The sequence below is a fragment of the Lontra canadensis genome, unplaced genomic scaffold (genome assembly GCF_010015895.1).
Source record: "Lontra canadensis isolate GAN:19392208 unplaced genomic scaffold, GSC_riverotter_1.0 scaffold45, whole genome shotgun sequence".
In the NCBI taxonomy this organism is placed as follows: domain Eukaryota; kingdom Metazoa; phylum Chordata; class Mammalia; order Carnivora; family Mustelidae; genus Lontra; species Lontra canadensis.
The window spans coordinates 9,490,593-9,513,222 of NW_022631039.1; the positions used below are offsets into that span (position 1 = coordinate 9,490,593).

Sequence of the window (22,630 nt, forward strand, 5' to 3'; positions counted from 1 at the left end):
AGGGTCCTAGGTATCAAAACCGGGGTTAAAAAGTAGACGCCGCTAGGGGGCATGTCTCAGCTTGATTTAAGGAAAAGTCAAATTTTGATTTAAGGAAAACTCTCCTGTGCCTGAACATTTTGGGAGATGCCAAGGTAGAGCATGTGGGGGCCTTGTGGGTCTTGAGCCTGGATGGATCCTGTAACATCCATTCAGGGATTCTGTAGTTTTCTCAGCTCTATGAAACTTGGTTAACCGTCTTCATATCTCTGACCCACCTTTTCAAAATTTGCAGTGAATCTCACCAAGACGATGTAGTTCTCATGGTTTCCAATAGAAGTAAGACTGTGAACTAGGTTATAGGGATAAAACAGAATTCTGACATATTGTAAAAATTGCCTTTGGATTTGGGAGGCCTTAGAAAAATAATATTTCTTCACTTACAATCTCCAGTCCATTTTCCATGTTTATTTTATTTAAGCTGCACTGGGACAGGGCATTAAAATTGTCCACATGAGGAATTACTTCTAGAAAACAGCCAGGGCACACAGACATTACATATTCTGTCTTTGACGTGAACATGTAGGATCTCAACTAAAACAGACCCACTGTTACTGTTATCCAAGTGCTTATACAGCTTAGGCCGTCTCAGAGAAGCCACATTAATTTTAGTTCCTCTAATGGCTGGGTATTTACACCCTCAAACCCTTTTCCCCCACAGCTATCTTTATTCTGTAGCACTTGTCTCTTTCTGGCTTGTACTTTCTTTTGCATAGTAAACATTCTCAGGATATCCAGTTTTTCTATTTTCATGTTTTTCCACTTAATGGTCTGCTGTTGAGATCTGTGTCACCCTGGAAGAAAAAAAAAGAGAGGGTGAGAAAAACCTTGTAGACCAGAGCTGCGAGTTCTGACATCTTCTCTTCCTTCTTGCTAGAGAAACAATGTCCTCTGGATGCCTGGGCTGCTGCTGCACAGGCTTCCTTCCTCATAATGGACACCATTATTGGGTCATAGCTGGTCCATTCTGTATGAGTTTGTGAAGGTTTAGAGACACCTTTGGGCCTGGACTCCATAAGGTCATCGAGAGGGCTGGAGTATGGTCCCTTTGGATACAGCACTCACCACGGGCCTGCCTGCGGTGTCTCATGAGGGGCCCACAGGCTTGTTTTTCCATTGTGATATGTCTTCCCAAGAAAGAAAAGCTACTGCTCATCACATCCCGCACATGGATTTAAAAACTTACCAAGATTTCCTTAGGGAAATTATGGAATACTTGTACCCCGTGAGGCCCTTCCCAGCCTCATGCATGCTTGTCTTGCTAGCTTTGTCTCCTACCACGTCCAGCACTGTTCCCTCCTCCTGAGCTCCTCTGTCCTAGTCATGCTGCTCCCTTGTATGGATCTGACCTCTGCACTTTGGCATATGTTGGGTCTTATATCTGGAATTCCTTTCTTTCTTTCTCTATCTGGTGAGGGATTAATTTTATTTACTCTTTTAAATTTCCATTAAAAATGTGTTCATTCATTTTACTTAATATAAGAAACAATTGCTTTTATAAAATACTTTGATCATGTATTTGGATGTCATGGCTGTATCAATTGCTGTAAAAATGTCTATAAACTTCCTCTCCATTTCTGTACTTTTGTTATCTTAGGCAGGTAACAGACGGACCACTCATTGAGTGGCACTGCCTTAGACTTTTCTTAGACTTTTTTTTTTTTTTAAGATTTTTTACTTATTTATTTGACAGTGAGAGAAGGAACAGAAGCAGGGAGAATGGGAGAGGGAGAAACAGGTCTCCCGCCGAGCAGGGAGCCCAATGTGGGCCTTGATCCCAGGACCCTGAGCTTGGTCAGTATTTGTGGGACTGAATTTAAAGCCACTTTGGAAAATTAAACTCTTGTGGGGTCTTGGCTGAGTGTTGACTCAAGTACTAATTTGCTTAAGACATCTCATGGCTACTGATGACATGTCTAGCCTTGTGACCAACAAGGGGAAATGGGATAAAAAAAAAAAAAAAAGCCTTGTCACATTTGGGTGCTGTTGGCAGGACGGTAGCCTTGTGGTTTGGAGATAGAGCTGTTGGATCAAGACCAGCCCCTCAAGAATATATAGTCACCAAGCCAGGGCAGAGGATCTTTCTGAAGATAGCTAATCCTGGAGGCTGAGACTTAGCAGGTGGAAGGACTGAAGTACCTCCTGAGTCTGGGTGGCACAGGAAGCCGCCTGGGTAGCCCCCGCCAAGGTGAGAGTTCAACAGATGGGACCCCTTGCAGGGTTTTGCCCCAAGAGGAGATGGTAATACATTAATTGTATATTCATCCAAAGGCAAGCCTTTGGTTTCCTTAACTTCTTGACCTAACCATTATTTAAGAGTTAGAGAATTAAGAAAAAGAGTATCTCCTTTCTTTTGCTTCCTCCCTAAGCAAATGGTAAGAAAAGGCTCGGCTTGAATTCTAAGGTCAGTGGGGTTATCACTTTGGACTAAAACCCAAACTGACCCAGTACTGAAAGAGAGCTGTGAGTGGGGAAACTTATCCTCACTGGGGGCTGATCTGTCCGGATGTTTGAGCACAGGGCCAGAAGAAAATTCCCATAATCCATGGAAGTTGGACCACTGTATACTGAGACTTCAGCTCCATCCCCTCCCAACCTAAACCAAATCCTTGATCTTGAGTTGCTCTGTTTAACCCTAAACAGAGGGCAGCCTTATTCATCTCCATAGTAATCAAAATAAAAGACAGTTTGCCTTTCCATAGCATAGGGCTTGTATGACCATAAGCAAATCACTAAACTTCTCTGAGCTCATTTTCATCACCTGACAAATGGAGATATTTATGTATCTCTTTACCATAGGATGAATAAGATAGTGAGAAACATTACCATGTGCCTAGTTCTGGTAAAAGTAGGAGAAACTTCTGTTCCCTGGCTCTGTGTTTCTGTAAGGGGAGATTTCTGCTACAGCGTTGGTTCTAACACACCTGATCACACATCTGGTCACCATAGGGCTGGTTAACCCACAGATGCTGGGCCCATCTCCCAATAACGTCTGATTCAGTAAGTCTGGCGTGAAGTGTAAGAATTTGCATTTCTAGTAATTTTCCAAGTAATGCTGATATTGCTGCTCGTCAAAAAGACCACGTTTTTATGGAACCACTGCTCTGGAATAATGTTCTTTGCCACTTTCCTCATCTTTCCCTTGCTCCACTCATGGGAAGGGGAGTGATTTATCCTGTGTTTGGAAGCAGGAACCAGGAAGGAAGGGATGGCCCCCCCATCTGGTCTCTCCTTTTGGATTTGCTTATAGGTTTGATGAGTTCTGGTCATCCTTCCCCTCGGAGTAGGGGCTGCTCCTTATGGAGCATGGCTGTGGTGGTTCAGTTCTGTAGGTGCCTTAAATTCTGGGGTGAAATACAAGGATGACCAGGTTGGATACCCATTAAATGGTAACAGCAACTAATTATGATTATTATTATTATTATTATTAATGTAAGAAGTCTAAATTCAACCAGTATTGATGAAATCCTTAGGAATAATGATATTGTGGGGATGTGAAAGATGGGAAGTACACATTGGCAGTAAGCTTGCAAATGTCCTTACGGTTGTCGGGTGAAAACAAACATTAGCACTTGTCTGCCAGGCCTGATATCAAGTGGCAACAGACAGGGAAACTGCCTTCAAAGAGCTTCCATCCAGATGGGGAAGCATCATGACCTCTAGCCCCTGTGTTACAGGTGGACAGCACCATGCCCGAGGGCTTTGAGAATGCAGAGGGAGTGTTGCCACTGAAGGGACGGGAAAGTTTTGGAATTCCCACTGCATGAGATCAGAGCAGACAGGAAGCATTGAAGTCAGAAGGAGCAAAGGAGGGTCAGGGAAGGGAAATTTGGAGCATGGGCATTGAGAGTGGAGTCCATACCTACTGGCTGTGGGCTGGAAGGTGGAGACCCTCATTCCTCAGAAAGGGTTTTGGAGGAGCCTGTCTTGGACACCTGGATGATCTCCACAGACGTGATGCCTTTGCCAGCCACGCGGTGTCTGGTGCGCAGCTTGTTCAGGGCGGTCTCTGCCATGCCGGCCCGCTCCTCGGCGTCATCCAGCTCGTGCACGGTCTTCCGGTAGCGAGCCAAGGTCTGGTTGGCCTGTTCCTCCTGTGACAAAGGCACAGTGGAAACCGGTGTAAACCTGGCTGCTTCTGCTGCATTGTTATCAGTTCTACACAGACGCATGAGAGTCCAGCCTTCCAGTACTATTAGCTGATTCTTTTTTGTCCTTGACATCCTTATTTCTAAGTAAAATGTACTCTGTTGCTGCTTCTGTCATTTGTGGCTTTAGATGTCAGCGAGTGGTGCCCCACTATGAAAGATGTGGATTTAGCGCATTTCCTAGCCTCCCGCACTCACCTCCCATCCCGTCGTATCCCCAAGAGTGCTGCTTTGGTTAGAACCATATTAACTGTCAGCCTGGTCTTTATCGAGCCTTTTGGGAAAGGCATTGGTTGTGTGGGTGGCTGATGGATTCAGTGCGGTAGCCCCAGAATTGGCAGTGAGCAAAAGCAGGGTCAAATATCTATGTTGGGGTGGGGGTGGAGGGGTGGTTGCTGCCAGTAGGTGGACCTGTGGTTTGGGGTTGAGACTCGAAGCCATCCTTTGCTAACCATTTAACTTAGATTTTAACATTTACTAACATAACATAAATATCCCACTCCGGGCTGTTTCCTCACCTGTGAAATAGATTAAGAGTATCAGTCTTCCCGCCTTGTATTGGGAGGATCAAATAAGGAAAGGGTCTTGTATGTAACAATAGCAGGAAAGAGAAGTTATCCTGGCAGAGACCACAAAGGGCAGTAGAAGCAGGACAAAGGCCGCCAAGAACTTCCTGGTTTTAGAGCACAGCTTGCTCTGGGTACATCAGTTAGCACTGGAGTTCTTAGGGTATCTTTTCATTTTCTACATGTTCTTATCTCCAGTGTGTGGTGTCAGTCTGCTTCCAACAGGATAGCGAGAATGAAGTGCCATGGACATAAAGCTCTCAGGGGCCATCTTTTGGCCAGTAGCAGATTCCTTCCCTGTGGTTAATTCTAACCAAGTCTTGAGACCTGGGCTGGGAAGGAACGGTGTATGAAGGATGCGCAGTGGGCACCTACCGCTTCTTCGATCTGCCGCTTGTACACCTTCAGTTTGTTTTGGAGCTTCTCCACCAGCTCCTGCATGCGCTGGTTGGTCTTGTGGTCCTCCTCCGTCTGGAAGACGAGCTCTTTGAGGCGGCGCTCATTCTTCCGCAGCGTCTTAACCGTCTCCACGTGCTGTTTCTGCTCACCGTCCAGCTCTGTCTCTAGTTCCTTGATCTGGGGGAGAAGAGAGGAACATGACTAAGGGAATGCAGGTTTTTGAACTTGGGAGCTCAGTGGCCTTGGGCGGGGGTGTCATGGCTGCCATGTCCACTTCCTCCTCGGAGAAGAGCAGGCAAGCCCTGGCCAGGAGGGTCAGGTGGCTTTTGCCTTTCACACACCTGCTGTGGTTGTCAGATGGGTCCCTTTCCCTGAGCCTCAAGTTTCCTCCTCTGGGAAGTCGGGGAGGCCGAGGCTGGACAAGGTGACCAACCTCCTGGCCCCTCTAGCTCTGACACCCCACAGGTGAAGACTAAGGCTTGTTTTAAGAACGTAATAAGGGGGGAACAATGTTGGAAATAGACTGGGTGGGTGAAGCACATTCTGGGGGAAGGGCTTCACGGGGAGGAGGAGGAAAGGAGACCTTTGTATAAATAAATTACAGCTCTTGTCTCAACTTCTTTTTCCTTCCCAGCATCTGAGTAACCCAATTCCTCATCAAGCTCTGGGCATGGTGGTTTTGGGAAAAGGCCCCTACCCAGCCACAGCTCCCCTTTCTCTCTTCAGGCTCAGCTCAGGGGTGCTCTCACCCTGGCTTCCAGTTTCATGATCGTGCGCTTCCCTCCTTTCAGGGCCAGCTGCTCAGCCTCCTCCATCTTGGCCTGCAAGTCTTTGATGGTGATCTCGTAGTTCTTCTTGATTTTCTCCAGGTGCATGCAGTGGTCCTGCTCTTGCCGGAGTTCTTCTGCCATGCGGGCAGCCTGTGGGACAGGAGAAGAGTGGGGAGCTGGAACTGGGTTCCCGTGCAGTCTCAGTGCCTCTGAGAGATGAGGGACCTTGTCCGCTGGTCTCTGGAAGACCGAGTGGTGGACAAGGAGACCCTTATTGATGTGCTTCTGGGTTTTGGTAGAGGGGGTACCCCATGCTCCTGGGTCCCTCTGAGTGAAAGGGGAAGAGGCAGGCTCATGCACTTGCAACCAGGCCTCCCAGTCCATAGACTCCACCAGCCTGGAGCTCTCCAGCCCCTCCTTGCTGTCTCTTCCAGAAGGCACAGAGCACAGAGGGTGGGAAGAGCACAGATCTGGAGGAGGAAGATGAAGGTCCGCATCCGGCCCCTGTGTGGCCTTCAACAAGTCATTTTACCCTCTCATCCTTGCGTTCATTCATTCCACAAGTATTCATAGAAAATCTGCATACTGGGTATGGGTGTGTGCTTTCCGGACATAGCACCAAATAAGACCAGCAATATCCTGTGCTCCTGGCATTTCGAAAAAGTGCAGGGAACCAGGCAATGAGGTCTGTATTCCCGCATCTTTAAAGTGGGGTACATGGTTTCTGCCTTTCAAAGTTGTGTGAGTCCCCAAAGGGACACTGGGGCAAAACCACTGGTAGCATGTCCTGCTGAATCTTCCCCTGAGCCCCCGACACGAGACCCATCTTCCTTTCACTAACACTCTCCTCAGGGCTGGTCTAACACTCCTCCTTGCCAGAAGGCCTGCCCAGAAAATCCCACTTTCAATAGCTCCTTTGACCCAAGCCCTAGGCCTCAACTGCTGATCTCTCACATGGTCATGTGTAACTTGTAATTATTCCTTACTTTCATGTGTTTGGGCTTTCAGAAAAGCCTGCAGACTCCTCAGAGCAAGGACCACAGTCCTACTGGCAAGGCCCTATGCATAGTGACCCTTGAGGGGTGGTGGGGGTGGCCTTCCCTGCCGAGGGTGGCCTGGGGGGCCCAGGCCTTTTCCACCAGCACCAGGCAGTGTGCACACTTACGTCAGTCATGGCTTTCTTGGCCCTCTCGTCAGCCGAGCGGAACTCACTGATGAGCTCCTCGTGCTCATTGGAGATGCGCTGGACGTCTGACTCCAACTTGCGCTTCACCACCAGGAGGCTTTGGTTCTGGAGGGGAAAATGAAGACATCGTTGTGAGCCAGAAGTCTACGCAGCCCTTCCCGTGTCCAGGAAAGAAAAACAGCCCTCTCCCAGACACATTTGCCAGCCCCCCCAACAGGAAATGGCCCTGGGCTTTCTGCTTGGGGTAGGGTCTCTCCCTGCATTTTTCTCTGGGTTTTAGAGGAGAACTTATGTCACAAGGAGACCAAGAATAATGTCAATTAGGCCTGGGGTAGGTGGCAGCTCTAGAACAATCCTAAACTCAGAGCTGGGAAAACCCAGGTTCAAGCCCCAGTACTTCCACCTACGTGGATAAATTCTTTACCTCTAGGCTTTGGTCTTATCTCTAAAATAGGGTTATAATTCCTATATGTCCCATGCACGTTTTTTTCTTTTGGTGAATTCACATGAGATGCTTAGTAAGAATTAAGCTGTGCTGCTAAAGGTTTGCACTATCAGCCATACTGGTGTCACCACCGGCAGGAGATAGGGGTCCCCACTGTTGACCATGGGTCATGGTTTTTCATCTGAAAAGTGAATGTCAGACTTTGGAATATGCTAGATCCCTTCCAGTTCTGAAGTTCTGTTCTCAGCTACACTAGAGATAATGGTGATCCTTGAAATTGGCTAAGTCATCAGAATCTCCTGAGGAGTTTGAATTTAAAAGTTTAGATTTCTCTGTACCCCTGGGGGAAAAATATATCTATATATATATGTTTATAAAAAATAAAATTATAAAAAAAAAAGTTTAGATTTCTGAGGTCCCACCAGAGACCAACTGGATCAGAATCTCCAAGGGAGAGTCTAGGAGTCTTGGAAAGCTCTCGCAGCAGTGTGCCTGCACACACTGGAAATGGTTAAGATGTACATTTTACATTAGGGGCTTCCTGCCATAACAAGTCAAGTCTCCGCAGGTGAGTTCTGAGGATTTCCCAAGTGGGGACACTATCTGCCTCTGTCCTGAAGGGAGCCCACAGGATCTGGGCACCATCCTGGCTTGTCCCAGTGCCCAAGTATGGGTCTGCCTAGCACCCCCCAGGAAGCCAGCATCCTACCTGGATGTTGACCTCGTTGTGCCGCTCCGTAATCTCTACCACCTCCTGCTCCAGCAGCTTGCGGGAACGCTCGCTGCCCTCCAGGCCGGAGCGCACTTCCTCCAGCTCAGTCTGCAGCAGGCTTAGGCGCCGCTCCTGCAGGTTGTACTGCTCCCGCAGCTCCTCGTGCTGCCGAGCATCCTCGTCCATCTGCATCTGCAGGTCCTGGGGGGCAAGATGACCTGGCCTGAGCCCACCTGTTGGGCCCCGGCACCGTCTGGGGCTGGCCAGGCCTTAGGGTGCCTGGATCTTTATGGACCAGGCTCAGCAGGGAGCCGGGGCGGTGGGGTGCAGGGCTGGGGAGGTGGCGGCCACAGAGGACGAGAGTGCAAGGTGTAAACCTGCCCTTGGGGAGTTTATCGTCTGGTTGAGGCCTAGCTGGCCAGGGCCCAGGTGTCCAGAGGATTTGTCCAGTGGGCAGTTAGCATGAGGCCAAGGCTTTTCTGATTATAGAGCCACATGGCGTTTCCAGCAAGGCCTTCTCACGGCCTTTCTTCCGTAGCCTTGACTATTACAGCCCTGCTGGCTAATCCACATCTCCCTTCTCCTGGTCCTACTATTTCTCTAGAGTGACTATCATCTTTTTGAATACTAGTTTTATTTATTTGTTATTTATTGCCTATCTGCAGGGATGTCTGTTTGTTGTGTCCATTCTTGTATTTCCTAGACCTAATACAGTGCCTAGACCAGGCAGGTCTCTAATAACCATGTGTTGAATGCATAGATCCAGCTACAGAGGCTTGAAAGACAAGCCTGATGATGGAGAGGGTTAAAGGAAGACTCCAACTCTATTTATATTTATTACTTAAAGAGAGTGGTGGATAATAGTGTATTATGTTCTTCATTTTTCTGTGCCTGAATTCACTTTTAATAAGTAAAAAATGACTTTAAAAACCAGGACAGACCCGACTTTCTCTTTTCCTGTTTTCTTCCCTCTTTTCAGTGGCCCAGGATATGGGCTTTGGTGGCTGGGGCCTCTCATGTATGCAGTCCCAAGGTCTCCTACTCCCTGGACTGTCAGCCTCCCCCCATTGTCACTTTCATGCCTCTCTCCAAGCTGTAGACATGCACAGTTAGCTTCCTGGAAGCCTGCAGGCTTGGGAATGGCTAACTTTGTGATTACTTCTTCCTCCCCCAGATTGCTACCTTGATTTGCTGTTGCAGTCTCTTCAGTGTCTTTACAAGTTCGCTGTTGTTCTTATTGGCATGGTCTAGCTGGATTTCCATCTCATTCAGGTCCGTCTCCATCTTCTTCTTAAGCCGAAGCGCCTCTGCCCGGCCCTTGGCCTCTGCCTCCAGGCTGGCCTGCAATGACTCAATTGCGCGCTGGTGGTTCTTCCTGCAAGTCCAAACAGAGAAGGCGTTGGCATAATGGGCCCACTGGTTAGGGTGTGCTAACCCTTGCTAAAGAGGTCTGAGAGCTTCAACATGGATATGGCCACCATATTTGAAATTAGACCGTATGTCCCCTTAAACATGTAAGTGGGGGAGCATTGTGGTTTGGGAAACAAAGGTTAATGTTTGCCACCTATCTTTTGGGATCTCAAATCATTTAACATGAGAAACAGCCTTGCAAAAAAACAGAAGCTCCACAATGACAAAAAACATGCGAGAGATGTAGCGCATCATGGAGTCAGGATTGAAACCCAAATGCTAGCCTGTTTTTTAAATTACAAAATGTGAGCCTTGGCCATACGAGTCAGTTTTAGGTCTCTCTTTAAAACAGCAGTCATTGCTTGATTGTGTTTACTATATTTAATTTTACTGTAATCAATGTAATGAACATTTTCACAAAGCCCTCATATAAGCTGTATTAATCTCCTTCCACAGAAGGGGACCAGAGGAGGTAATTCAGATGTCCAAAAAATAGTTGTTTCATTGAGGGAAACAAATGGGTAGCATGTAAAAATCCTGTCACCTGCCCCACACTGTGTTCACCTCTGCTCCACTGTGAACACCTTCCACGTGCTTGCACATTACTGGATTTGCAGCACTTTGAGATGTATTCAATTTCTAGACATGGGAGGAGGTATAACATTCTCAGAAGGGAATAAAATTTTGATTCACTTTGACTTAAAAAGTAAATTCAAGAAAAACTATATAAAACAGGTTGAAAAAAAATTAAAGAAGATCTAAATAAGTGGAAGGACATTCATGTTCGTGGATCAGAAGACTTCATATTGTCTAGGTGGGATTCACTGCAATCCCTACCAGAATCCCAGCTAACTTCTTCGCAGAAGTTGCCAGGCTGATCCTAAAATTTATATAGAAATGTAAGGGACCCAGAATAACCAAAACAATCTTGGAAAAGAAGAACAAAGTAGAGGACAAAGTAGAGGACCAATTTCAAAGCTTACTACCAGGCTGCAGTAATCACAACATTGTGGGGGTGCCTGGGTGGCAATGTTGGGCATTGTACTCTTGGTTTCATCTCAGGTCATCGTCTCAGGGCCGTGAGATTGAGCCCTTTGTTGGACTCTGTGCTTGGCGTGGAATTTGCTTGAGATTCCCTCTCCCTCTCCCTCAGCCCCTCCTGCTTGTGCTCTCTCTCTCTCTTCCTCTCAAATAAATAAATCTTAAAAAAAAAAAAAAGACTTTGTGGTCCCAGCATAAGGACAGACCTATAGATCAATGGAGTAGAATTGGGAATCCAGAAATAAACCCTAGTCAATTCATTTTCAACAAGTTGCTAAGACCATTCAATAGGGAGAGAACAGTCTTTTCAGAAAGTGATTCTGAGACGACTGGATATCCACATGCAAAAGAATGAAGTTGGACCCCGTACTTCACACCTTCTATGAAACTTAACTCAAGATGGATCAAAGACCTAAATGTAAGGGCTGAAACTATAAAACTCTTAACTAATCTGGGAAACATAGACAGAAATTTTTGTGACTAGATTAGGCAATGGGTTTTTAGATATGATACCTAAAATACAAAGCTACCAAAGAAAAGAAAAACAGATACATTGAATTTCATCAAAATTATAAACATTTGTGCTTCAGAGGGTATCGTTAAGAAAGTGACAAGGAGGGGCGCCTGGATGGCTCAGTCAGTTAAGGTCCAAGTCTTGATTTTGGCTCAGGTCATGATCTCAGGGTCCTGGGATGGAGTCCTGCACTAGGCTTCCTATTCAGCAGGAGTCTGCTTGAGATTCTCTCCCTCTCCGTCTCCCCTAGCTCATGCACATACACATACTCTCTCTCTCTGGAAAAAATAAATCTTTAAATAAAATTAAGAAAGTTAAAAGGCAACCCACAGCATGGGAGAAAATACAAATTATGTATCTGATAAAGGAAGGGTCTAGTATTCAGAATATATAGAGAACACTTACAACTCAACAATAAAGAGACAACCTGGTTTTTAAAATGGGCCAAGGACTAGAACAGACATTTCTCCGAACAGGATATAGAAGCGACCGATAAGCACATGAAAGATGCTCAGCATCGTTAGCTATAACGGAAACACGATTCCAAACCATGGTCAGATACTACCTCACATCCACTGGAATGACTGTGATAAAGAAGATAATGATAAATGTTGAAGAAGATCTGGAGAAACTGCGGTCCTTAACACTGGGAATGTAAAATGATGCACCAGCTTTGGAAAATAACCTGACAGTTCTGCAAAAAGTTAAAACATAAGAGCTAGTGTACCAGACCAGAATGAAGTATACTTCGAAGAGAAATGTAAACCTAGATCCACATAAAAAACTTGTATATGAATGTTCATAGTGGCATTATCCATAGTGGCCAAAAGGTGAGAACAGCACAAATGTTCATCAGCTGATGAATAAATGTGACCAGCCCAAATGATGGAATATTATTCAGGAATAAAAAGGAACGAGGGCGCCTGGGTGGCTCAGTGGGTTAAAGCCTCTGCCTTCGGCTCAGGTCATAATCTTAGGTTCCTGGGATGGAGTCCTGTATCGGGCTCTCTGCTCGGTGGGGGGCCTGCTTCCCTCCCCTCCGCTGCCTGCCTCTCTGCCTACTTGTGATCTCTGTCTGTCAAATAAAATTTTTTTTTAATTAAAAAAAATTAAAAGGAATGAAATATTTCCTGACACATGCCCCAACATGGATGAAGTTAAAAACATTCTGTTGAAAAAAGCCAGTCAAAAAGAACCACATACTGTATGATTCCACTTATACGGAATGTCCAGAATAGGCAAGTCCAAAGAAAGTCATTGGCTAGATTAGTTGTTGCTTCAGGCTGGAAGTGGGGGTGGTAGGGAGGTATGGGGGCATGACTGCTAAGGGGTATGGGTTTATCTTGGGTTTATCTAAACTTGTAGTGATGATTGCACAACTTAAAACCATTCAATTTGGGACACCTGGGTGTCCCAGTGGGTTAAGCCTCTGCCTTTGGCTCAGATCATGATTTTGGGGTCCTGGGATCAAGCCCCACATTGGGCTCTCTGCTCAGCGGGGAGCATGCTTCCCCCACCTCTCTGACTGTCTCTCTGCCTACTTGTGATCTCTCTCTCTCTGTGTCAGATAAATAAATAACATCTTTAAAAAAAACTCCATTCAATTTTTCCCTTGCCAAGGGCACACTGTGTAAATTATATCTCAAATGTGTTGTAAACTCACTCTCTCTCACACATGCATGTGCACGCACACATGCACACACCACATAATGGCATAGCTAGGTATTCAGGGTGGGGGTCACATTTAGCCTGATGGCTGCAGAATCATGGGGCCTCTCTCCCCAGTGGCTCCCCACATCCTGCAGGAGTGATTGTGGGGGATGTTGTAAACTCAGGAAGCCACAGTGCGGAGAGATTTCAGACAGGCAGTTCAGGCACAGTGCCAATGCGGACAGTTGCAAGTGTGTTGTTCTTTTCAGAATCACAACAAATCATATTTCTGTAAACCAGAATCTAGTGCTGAGTCTAAAAATTTCTTAGAACCTCAAGCAGCAACAGAGGACACCGGATTGAAAAGGAATTTCCAAATCTAGCACTCCTTGGCACCCCAAGAGATCAATTTTTTTCCATGATGTGGTGGATGTTCTCTAAGGGTTCATGAATGTTAACAGTAACATAGCTGTGTGGCTTCACAGGTTACAATGTATTTCATATCTACCATCTCATTTAATCTTCCCCACACCCCAGAGCTGGGATGAGGAAGCCATCATCATTCACATCTGTTAGATAGGACAGTTGCACTTATCTCACAGCGGTTTTTTCCTAATTTTTTTTTATTGTTGGAAAGTGCTCATTACATGAAATTTCCTATGTTAACCATTTTTAGGTGCACTGTCCAGTGGTATTAAATATATAATGCCATGCCACCATTGCCAACATCCATCTCCAGAACTCGTTCCATCTTATAAACGTGAAATCATGTCCCTGTTAAACACTAACTCCCCATCCTTCTTTCCCCCAGCAACTACTGTTCCACTTTCTCTTTTTTTATTAAAAGATTTTATTTATTTATTTGACAGAGATCACAAGTAGGCAGAGAGATAGGCAGAGGGGTGTGGGGAAAGCCTGAGCCCTGCTGAACAGAGAGTCTGATGCGGAGCTTGATCCCAGGACCCTGAGATCATGACCTGAGCTGAAGGCAGAGGCTTTAACCCACTGAGCCACCCAGGCACCACTTGCTTTCTGTTTCTATGACCATGACTACTCTAAGTACTTCCTGTAAGTGGAATCATACAGTATCTGTCTTTCGTGACTGTTTTTTTTCACTTAGTATAATGTCCTCAAGGTTCATCTATATTATAGCAGGTGTCAGAATTTCCTCCCTTTTTAAGGCTGAACAAAATTCCGTTGTAGGGGGGCACCTGGGTGGCTCAGTCAGTTGGGCTTCCAACTCTTGATTTAGGGTCAGGTCATGATCTTGGGGTTTTGAGATCGAGAACTGTGTTGAACCCTGCATTGGGCTCCATGCTCAGCAAAGAGTCTTGTTTCTCTCCCTCTCCTGCCCCTCCCCTCACTCATGTGTGTGCATGTGCTCTCTCTCTCAAATAAATCTTTAGAAAATTCCATTGTATGCACAGAACTCATCTTTTTAATCCATTCGTCAGTGGACATTTGGGTTGCTTTCATGCTGTAGCCCTTCTGAATAATGCTATGAACACAGGTGTAGAAATCTCTTTCCAAGACCCTGCTTTCAATTCTTTGGGTAGATACCCAGAAGTGGAATTGCTGGATCATATGTTAATCTTACTTTAAATTTCATGAGGAGCCTCTCTACTGTTTTTCACAGCAGCTGTACCATTTTACATTCCCACCAGAGGTGCACAAGAGTTCCAGTTTCTCCACATCCTTGCCAGCGCTTGTCATCTTCTGTGTTTTGGATTGTAGCCTTCGTAATGTGTATGAGGTGGTATCTCATTGTAATTTTGATTTGCGTTTCCGTAAGGATGAGTAATAGTGAGCATCTTTCCATGTGCTTATTGGCCATTTGTATATCTCTTTGGAGGAATGTCTAGTCAAGTCCTTTGTCCATTTTTGAGTTATTATGGGTTATTATCTCATGGGGTTTTTTGATCACTTAAGTACTATATTTCAGAGTATTCACCTAAGTTGCCCAAGGTCACGTGACTAGTGGGTGGCAGAGGCCCAGGTTTCTGGACTCTACTCCATCATGCTACCTCAAGTCAGCCTCCCATTGCCTTAGCCCCATACCTCGTAGCTTCAAATTCCTCTTCTTTCTCATGGATTCTCCGGTCGATGTCAGCTTTCACCTGAGCCAGTTCCAGCTGAATTCGAATCACCTTGCTCTCTTCAACCTGCCGGGAATATAAACATCAGACTTTCTGGCCAAGTAGGTGCGTGGTCCCTGGCCAGGGGTCCAGCCTCCCAGGTGATGACCGTGTAGTTACCTCCAGGGAAGACTCAGCTTCCTCCAAGGCCACCTGGAGTTCTTCCTTCTCAATCTCCAATTTTTTCTTCAACTTCTGCAGCTCATGCACACTCCGTCCTCCCTCACCCAGCTGATCAATCAGTTCCTTTATCTCCTCTGAGGAAGGAATATTCTCATTAATAAGACACATGAGGACCACCAGCTTCCCAGGGTCACCGCATGGGGCATGGACAATGCAACGTCAGGGCAGAAGCAGGCACTCCTGGCCTCACTGTATCTAAAGAGAAACAACATACTCCCAAGTCATAGACTCATGGAGTATCAGAGCTTGGACATTGGAGAACAGTGGGTTCAAGCTCCTCATTTTATAGTTGAGAGACTGAAGCCCAGAGAAGAGTGAACAACCACAGAGCAGCTTTGGGGCTAGTGGCCAGGACTCCCCGGGACTGTGAAGCCTTTTCTCAGAGAGCCCTTTCTCCACTCTGCTTCCCCGCCACCAGGTTTGAAAACTAACCTCACAAAAAAAGACAGGAGGATTAGAGCCTTTCAGATCTCCTTCCTCATTTGGGAGACCTCTCTTGCCCACCCAGAGGAACCCATAGGGACATACAGTCCCTTGGAGCGGTCACAAATCTCAGCCCACAACCAGAGGTGTCCAGAAAAATGTAAGTGTCCTGATTAATCTGTGACCAAGCTCCATTTCTACAAGCCCCTCTGAGTTCAGAGAAATCTCATTTAATCCAGGGTCTCCCCACTTGGGTTTCTAAGTTCCAGGTGGGGTTAGAGAGCACGCGGCGGGGAGGGGCATCATCCAAGTCTCAGCTGTTGGTGTCCACCTATGCGGGCATCATAGACAACCTGTAGCCCACATGGCTTCCCATCACCTGTCACCTGAACATAGGCGGTTTCCGGAACATTCCCCACTGGACTGCTCTGGGACCACCAGCAACGCTGTGATGCTGCTTCACCCCCTCTCAGCCCAGGCAGGCTGCTCAGCTATTCTCCTCTGTGGCTCCCACCAGGCTGAGGCTACTTTACAAGTTTTTGTTCTCACCTGTGCTTCACCTGCCAGATGAGGTGCATATTCCTCTTAACCCCTAGGTTACCCAGGAGTTTTATCTCTGCACCAGGAGCTGGTGCGAGGGTGTGGGTGGGGAACGGAGTAGAAGTGGAGGCAGAGCCCTGGGCCATCGGCAGGGCCCCTCAGCAGTGCCCCTCAGCAGTGCCTCAGCATCACCTCCCTCCTGTTTTCCGCCGTCTCCTGGTCCAGGCAATCCTGGTCTGGGTGTTTTGGTTGTTCTTCCCCGGTCTTAACTCATGTATTTACGTTCAAGTCCTCTAGTCCTTAGACTTTTGAGGTTACAAATGCAGAACCTTCATATCTCCAATGCTGGGCTCTCACGATTCTCCCCTGTAAGCTGACAGCTCCCCAGGGAGGGACTTCTAGGACCTTGGGCAGATTTGGGGGACAATCAGGGACCATTTGCTTTTACCCTCCATCAGGCACCTAACCTGAATTGAGGAAACCCTGTATTGACTGAGATTTCATTTGCTGCTCAGCAGAACAGGGATCCCAAAACAGCTCTTGAAAATCAAAATACTGACATCTCTCACACAACTGATTTTGGGATTAGAAACGTGCACCCGCCATAAAAGCAGATAAAGCAGTCAGATCTCTGAATGGCAAAATGACCCTCAACAGCATTCTTCCAAGAGTACCCAACAGAATGAAGTTCCAGCCTGAAGACTCCGATACGTAAGAAATCATACACGTAGGGCCCCTGGGTGGCTCAGTTGGTTAAGTGTCTGCCTTTGGCTCAGGTCATGGTTCCGGGGTCCTGGGATCGAGGCCCGCATTGGGTTCCCTGCTTAGCAGGGAGTCTGCTTCTCCCTCTTGCCCCCACCCCTACTTGGGTGCGCTCCCTCTCTCTCAAAAATAAATAAATAAAAATCTTAAAAAAAATTCTTACATGTGTATGTATATTATGTACGTATGATAGATGTAAGGGCTCCATACGCAAAGGGCTCTGCTGAGCCCCTGTTTGTCCCAGCCACTCTCCTGCATGAAGATTTCACATATCTTCACACCCATCCTACAAGGAAGACATCATCTCCCCAACTTGCAGGCGAGGAAACTGAGGCACGGAAAGGTTAAGTGCCTTGCCTGCTTGAAATGCTGCTGCTGAGTGCCCTAGTGCTTCTACACGGTGTTGGTAGTATGTATTTATCGGGCGCCTACCAAGTGCCTGGTGCTCAAACCCATGACACGCTCAGGAGGAAGGAGGCCCCGCCTGCGTCTTTGTCCCTGTCCGCAGACTCACCCTGCAGAGTCTTGTTCTCCTTCTTCACAGACTCCAGGTGCTCCAGGGACTCCTCATAGGCAGTCTTGATCTTGAAGCTCTCGGTCATGTACATGCGGCACTCCTTCTGCGAACTGTCCACTTCCACCTGCAGCTCCTCGCACTTCTGCTGCCACTCGGCCAGCATCTTGTCGAAGACCCGTTGCTTCTTGTCCAAGGCAGCGGCTGCGGCATTGGCCTAGGGAGAGGTGGGGCTGGTCTCCACGGGTCTGAATTTCCAGCCCCTTCTCCTCCTCAGTGCTCCTCCCCAGCTTCCCTGCCCGTCCCCAGTTAACTGTGGTGACCACAGACTTCTTGAGGTCTGGGAGATAATTCCACATGTGCGGCACAAGCACAGGGCAGGGAGTCTGGAAGGAGCCACACCCCTCACATCTACTATAAGACATGTGACCTTGGGCAGTCCATCTAATCGTCCTGGGCTTGGGTTTTCTTAGGTGTAAAATGAGGGATCTGGGCCACAGCAGCCTTCCCAGATTTAAAACATTCACCCAACTCTCCATAGCTTATTTCTCTATAATTTACTAATATGTGTTATGTGTCATTGTCCAACTCAGGCATGGGTTTGGTGTTCTTTTTCTTGTGAATCAAAGCTGATATTTCTCAGATCTTACTTTTCATAGGCCTTTCACCTTTTTTCATAACTGTCTGGCAAGTATGTATTTGCTGTGTTGCAACATTGGAATTTGTAAATTTCTGCTTAATTTCTTAATTGCGGGGGTGAGGGAGCAAAACGTTATCAGCTTTTGGGACTATTCTCACGTGGATATGATCCTCTGCCTGTATGCCCTATCTAGACCAGGACCAGGCTGCTGTGTGCCAGTGGAAATCGTATTTAATCTGGCCCAGAGACTTGCAGATCAGTCTGAACCAGGGATGCAAACAAGAATACTTAGCCACACAAAGTGTGTGGGATGTGGTTTGCATGAGGAAAAGGGGAACAGAGACAAGACTGGCTGCATGACTTCCTGGGACTAAGTTTTGTCCTCATCACAGACCTAATTGAATAGTGGCCTGTTGAGTGTTAAGATGGGGTGGGGGCCTGTGTCCAGTGGGCCTGAATACAGACCCTGTGCTCCTTCCTGTTGGACCCCCATTTCTTCTTGCTAAGCCCAGGCATGTGATAGTTTTATCCAACTCTGTTGGGTCCCTTGGATCCAGTGATTATTTGACTCCCTGACCTTCTCCAGGTCGATGGTGAGGTCCTCGACTTCTGCCTGGAGTCGTTGTTTATTTTTCTCGAGGGAGGCAGCCCGGGCCTGGGCAGCTTCGGCTGCCTCTTCTGCTTCCTGGAGCCTGGCGGCAAGTTTCCTCCTGCGGGCGAGGGCAAGAGAGGCCGTCAGGGAAACACAGGAGCCCATGGGCTTGGGGGCTGGGTTTGCGGTGCTGAGCTCTGGTGCCACAGAGGAGAAGATGCAAATGAAATTGGAGAGTGTTTAGAGGAAAGCAGTCACTGTCTGTCTGTCTGTACATCCGTCCATCCATTCAGCAACTATTTATTTTTCTGCTCTGGGTCAAGTATCATTCTAGGCATTAGAGAAATAGACCAAGACCTCTGTCCTCATGGAACTTCTGCTCTAGATGGGGGATAGACACAGAGACATAAGCACCGTGGAGAAAGTAAGGTGGGGAAGGGGACACATGAGCAGAGGAAGAGGGCAAGGACCTTGCAGGGGTCTGGGGAAGAAGGTCCAGGCAGAGAGAGGTGAGGGGTTGAGATTCAGCCTGAGCTTTGGAGTGGGACCAGGTGGCTCCTGGATGTTCTCAGCAGAAAATAGGAAAGAGCTAGAGGGCAGGAAGTGGGGAGCTGTAGGATGTAGATTTAGGATCAATGTATAAAGAGCTTTTGATAAGAGACTGATGTCAGCTGGAGCCCACTGTGCTTATTGCTATCTATTTGCCTCAAATTCCAGTGGGCAGGAGGCACCAGCAAGCAGGCTGGCATCCCCTCCCTGCCTGCTGCAGGATGGCTCACACACAGGGCTTCCCATGGGCAACCAAGTCAGCCTGTTCCTATACAAGAAGGTGGCTCAGACCCACATTCATGTGTCCACTCTTATTTCCTCAGGCCTATCAAGCAGAATGTCCACTTCCCTAGTTTGCAAACAAGAAAGAAAGGTCACAAGATTTGAGGGCATTTCGCACAGAGTGGGAGAACTGGAAGAGTGAGGGCCCTTTTCGCTGAGTGTCGTTCGTGTCCTCCTAGCATCACCCAGAGGCCCTGCCCCAGACCCACCAGACTTGTGGAAGCTTCCCAAGCACTTAGGGGCAGAGAAGCCCTGCCTAGAGGTGGAGACCCTGCTCCTGACCTCCCTGCAGGGAGCCTGAGCATTTTAGGGCAGAGGCCGTAGAGAGCCTTGAAGAGGAAACCCAAAGGCTGGGTATTCTACTGAGGGCACAGAGTGGCCTTTGCTGTCCAGACACGCATCCCTCTTATTAAGAGGAGCCTGTGAACTGCCTTCTCCTGGCTGTGGTCCTGGCCTCTGCAGTGGCTGATGTGGTCAGACCCCCAGCACCACCCCCACCCCAGCCTTCCATGCTCTGCAGTGCAGGGTGACCCTCACTTGGTCTCCTCCAACTCCTCGGTCCTCTGGATGGCATCGGTCTCATACTTGGTCCTCCAGGTGGTCACCTCAGTGTTGAGCTTGGACACGAGGCGCTGCAGCTCCGATTTGCCTCCCTGCTCCTCCTCCAGCTGCTCCTTCACCAGGTCTAGGTCATGCTTGGTGTTGGCGAGACTCACCATGGCCGCGCTTCGAGACTGTGGGGACCAGCCGAGCCTGTCAGAGGCCCTGATGGTCCCTATGGCCCCCAGGGCCATCCCTTAGATGCACACCGTGTTGGACCAACATTGCAGCAGGTTCTATAACCCAAACCATTAGTGCTTATTTTCCTTGTTTTGTTCCAATTACTGGCCACAAGGATATGGAATTTTGTCAGATTTCATTTAGTCGCACACATGGCACACCACAGTCTTATAGTTAACTTTTTAACTCATTGTTGAATCATATTTTTCATATTCCTTCTACAACTTTATAACTTGTAACTCTCTTCAGAGGGACAGCTCCGTCACCCCAACCCCATCCCAAACCAACCTTGGATTCCTCATCCAGTTGCCTCTTGTAATCATCCACCTGTGACGTCAGGGATGTCTTTATCCGCAGAATCTGGTTGAGCCGGCTCTGGGATTCCTCATATTCCCGGCTGAGCTCCCCATTTTCAGCTTGGTGAGAAGGGAATGGGAGAAATATTGGATGAAATTGTCCAAGCACTGCCAACTTCCAGCGTCCTGCTTGGGGTGCGGGGCTTCTTATCATGAAGTCCCAGCCCCTGGCATGAGATACAGCAAAGCCGTTCAGAGGAAAGAGTGGGGCAGAGAGTGTTTACTTTGAGAAATTAATTGTCACGGTCTCCAAACCTACACTCTTGTCGTCTGTGAACTGATTGTTGGGGCTGGAGGCCAGGAAGGTGTGCATGAGCCAGAGAGGACGAGCAAGGGTTTCTCGAGATTTGTGGCAAGTTACCTCATCTCACTGAGCTTCCCTTTTCTTATCTGTCAAATGGGGATATTGATTTTCGGAAGTATTCAGAATGTGGGAAATAAGGCCAAAGGAGGCCAGCCGGTTCTCTGGTGTCATACTGGAACATTGTCTGACTGGCCTGTCTAGGGAGTGTTTGTTCTCTCAGGGAATAGCGTGGTCGTTCGTCTTGCTGTTACCGCTGATCAGAGTCTGGCCTCTGCAAAGTTAGATGTTAAGTGAATTGTGATAAGTTGCAAATCATTTTTGCCCTAGAGATGCATAAGAGCTCTTCTGGTTTAAGAAAAAAAAAAAGAAAAAAGAGAAAGAAGGAAAAAGAAAAGATAAAAAAACCAAACCCAGAGGTTGCGGGATTATTGTGTTGTAAGACGTTAACTGGCTTTGGGTCTACCTTAGCAAAGTTATCTACAGGCATCCCTTCCCCAACCAACCGTGTAAATCTCTGCCCCTCAAATGCCCTTTGAAGGCAGGCTTGCCGTTTCCCGGCTCCTTCATTAGTGACACATGCTCACTGTCTGTTAGTATGCGGGTCATGTTTTAAAATGTTTAAAAATTGAGTTGTGTCTGCTGCCCCTCCTGCTGATCTCCCATGTATTGGTTGACAGAACTGGGAGGGAAATGTTTTGAATAGTGTTCCCCGTTTGCGCTGTAAAGATGATACTTGAAACATTCAGTGGGTATAATCAAATCTCCTGTCACATCACAGGGGATGTGAATTTTCCAAGGCTGAGAAAGCCCTGGGAAGAGGACCCAGCTACTCCTTCAGTTTCCTTGAGGATCCTCATTCTGTTCCATGCACGGGGCCTCAGGAAGCTGTAGGCTGCGGCCAGCTCACCTTGCAGGCGGGTCCTGATGGCGTTGATTTCTGCCTGGTTTCGCTCCAGCTCAGCCACCTTGGCATTGGCTTCAGCTAAGCTGTCTTCCAGCTTTCGGATGTGGGCCTCGGCATTCATCTGCTCAGGACAAATGAGCCCGGTGGGGAAATGGGGAACAGGCCCTCCCTGCTTCCCACCTGGGTTCCCCTAGTGCAGCCTCCCATACAGCCTGCCTAGTCCTTCTAGAATGTCCCTGTCTCAGAATGATCTCCCCACCACCCCGCCCCAGCTCACCATGTTTACCAACATAAGCCTTGACCTTTGGGTTGGCACACAGACCCTCATTCTCTGGCTCATCTCCATTTTATGGTTACTCCAGACCCCTGCAGACCTCACCCAGTAAGAAAATGCAATGGGTCAGTTTAAGAAAAAAATACTAGCATAGTGCAAGGATCTGCAGATAAAGTAGGATCTGTGAAGATACCTCGTGAGTGCCTGAAGTGTGGAGTAGTACTTGGTTGCAACTGGGGACCCCAAGGCATCCTCCCATGTCACAAGAATTCTTCTCACATGGCCAATGCTTGGTAAATGCATGTTGAATGGCTTACTTGCTTTTCCCTCTTGCCACATATCCCTTTTTCATTTCAGGGATGTATACATTTATCCTACTAGTCTCCCAGCTCCTTGAGGATGTAGTCATCCTAATGTAACGGTCATCTTTAATAGCTCATATTTATTGAGCTTTTCTTATATGCCAGGGATGGTTGTAGCCCTCCCAACAGCACTATGGAGTAGGGATTCTT

General features: G+C 47.5%; 1 protein-coding gene across 1 annotated transcript in view; it reads right to left on the reverse strand.

Moving 5' to 3' along the window:
• Positions 1-432: 432 nt before the first annotated feature.
• LOC116876473 (myosin-16) overlaps positions 433-22,630 on the reverse strand; it is a 60,251-nt gene continuing 38,053 nt past the window's right edge. The window contains exons 30-43 of the mRNA XM_032872658.1: positions 21,848-21,965; positions 20,569-20,696; positions 20,038-20,234; positions 18,655-18,787; positions 17,438-17,654; positions 15,136-15,272; positions 14,939-15,042; positions 9,448-9,640; positions 8,263-8,466; positions 7,088-7,213; positions 5,902-6,072; positions 5,129-5,329; positions 3,902-4,133; positions 433-833 (exon numbers count right to left, since the gene is read on the reverse strand). Of these exons, the coding sequence (XP_032728549.1) occupies positions 3,933-4,133; positions 5,129-5,329; positions 5,902-6,072; positions 7,088-7,213; positions 8,263-8,466; positions 9,448-9,640; positions 14,939-15,042; positions 15,136-15,272; positions 17,438-17,654; positions 18,655-18,787; positions 20,038-20,234; positions 20,569-20,696; positions 21,848-21,965 (2,130 nt within the window). The 3' untranslated portion in view covers positions 433-833; positions 3,902-3,932. The remainder of the gene's footprint in view (positions 834-3,901; positions 4,134-5,128; positions 5,330-5,901; positions 6,073-7,087; positions 7,214-8,262; positions 8,467-9,447; positions 9,641-14,938; positions 15,043-15,135; positions 15,273-17,437; positions 17,655-18,654; positions 18,788-20,037; positions 20,235-20,568; positions 20,697-21,847; positions 21,966-22,630) is intronic.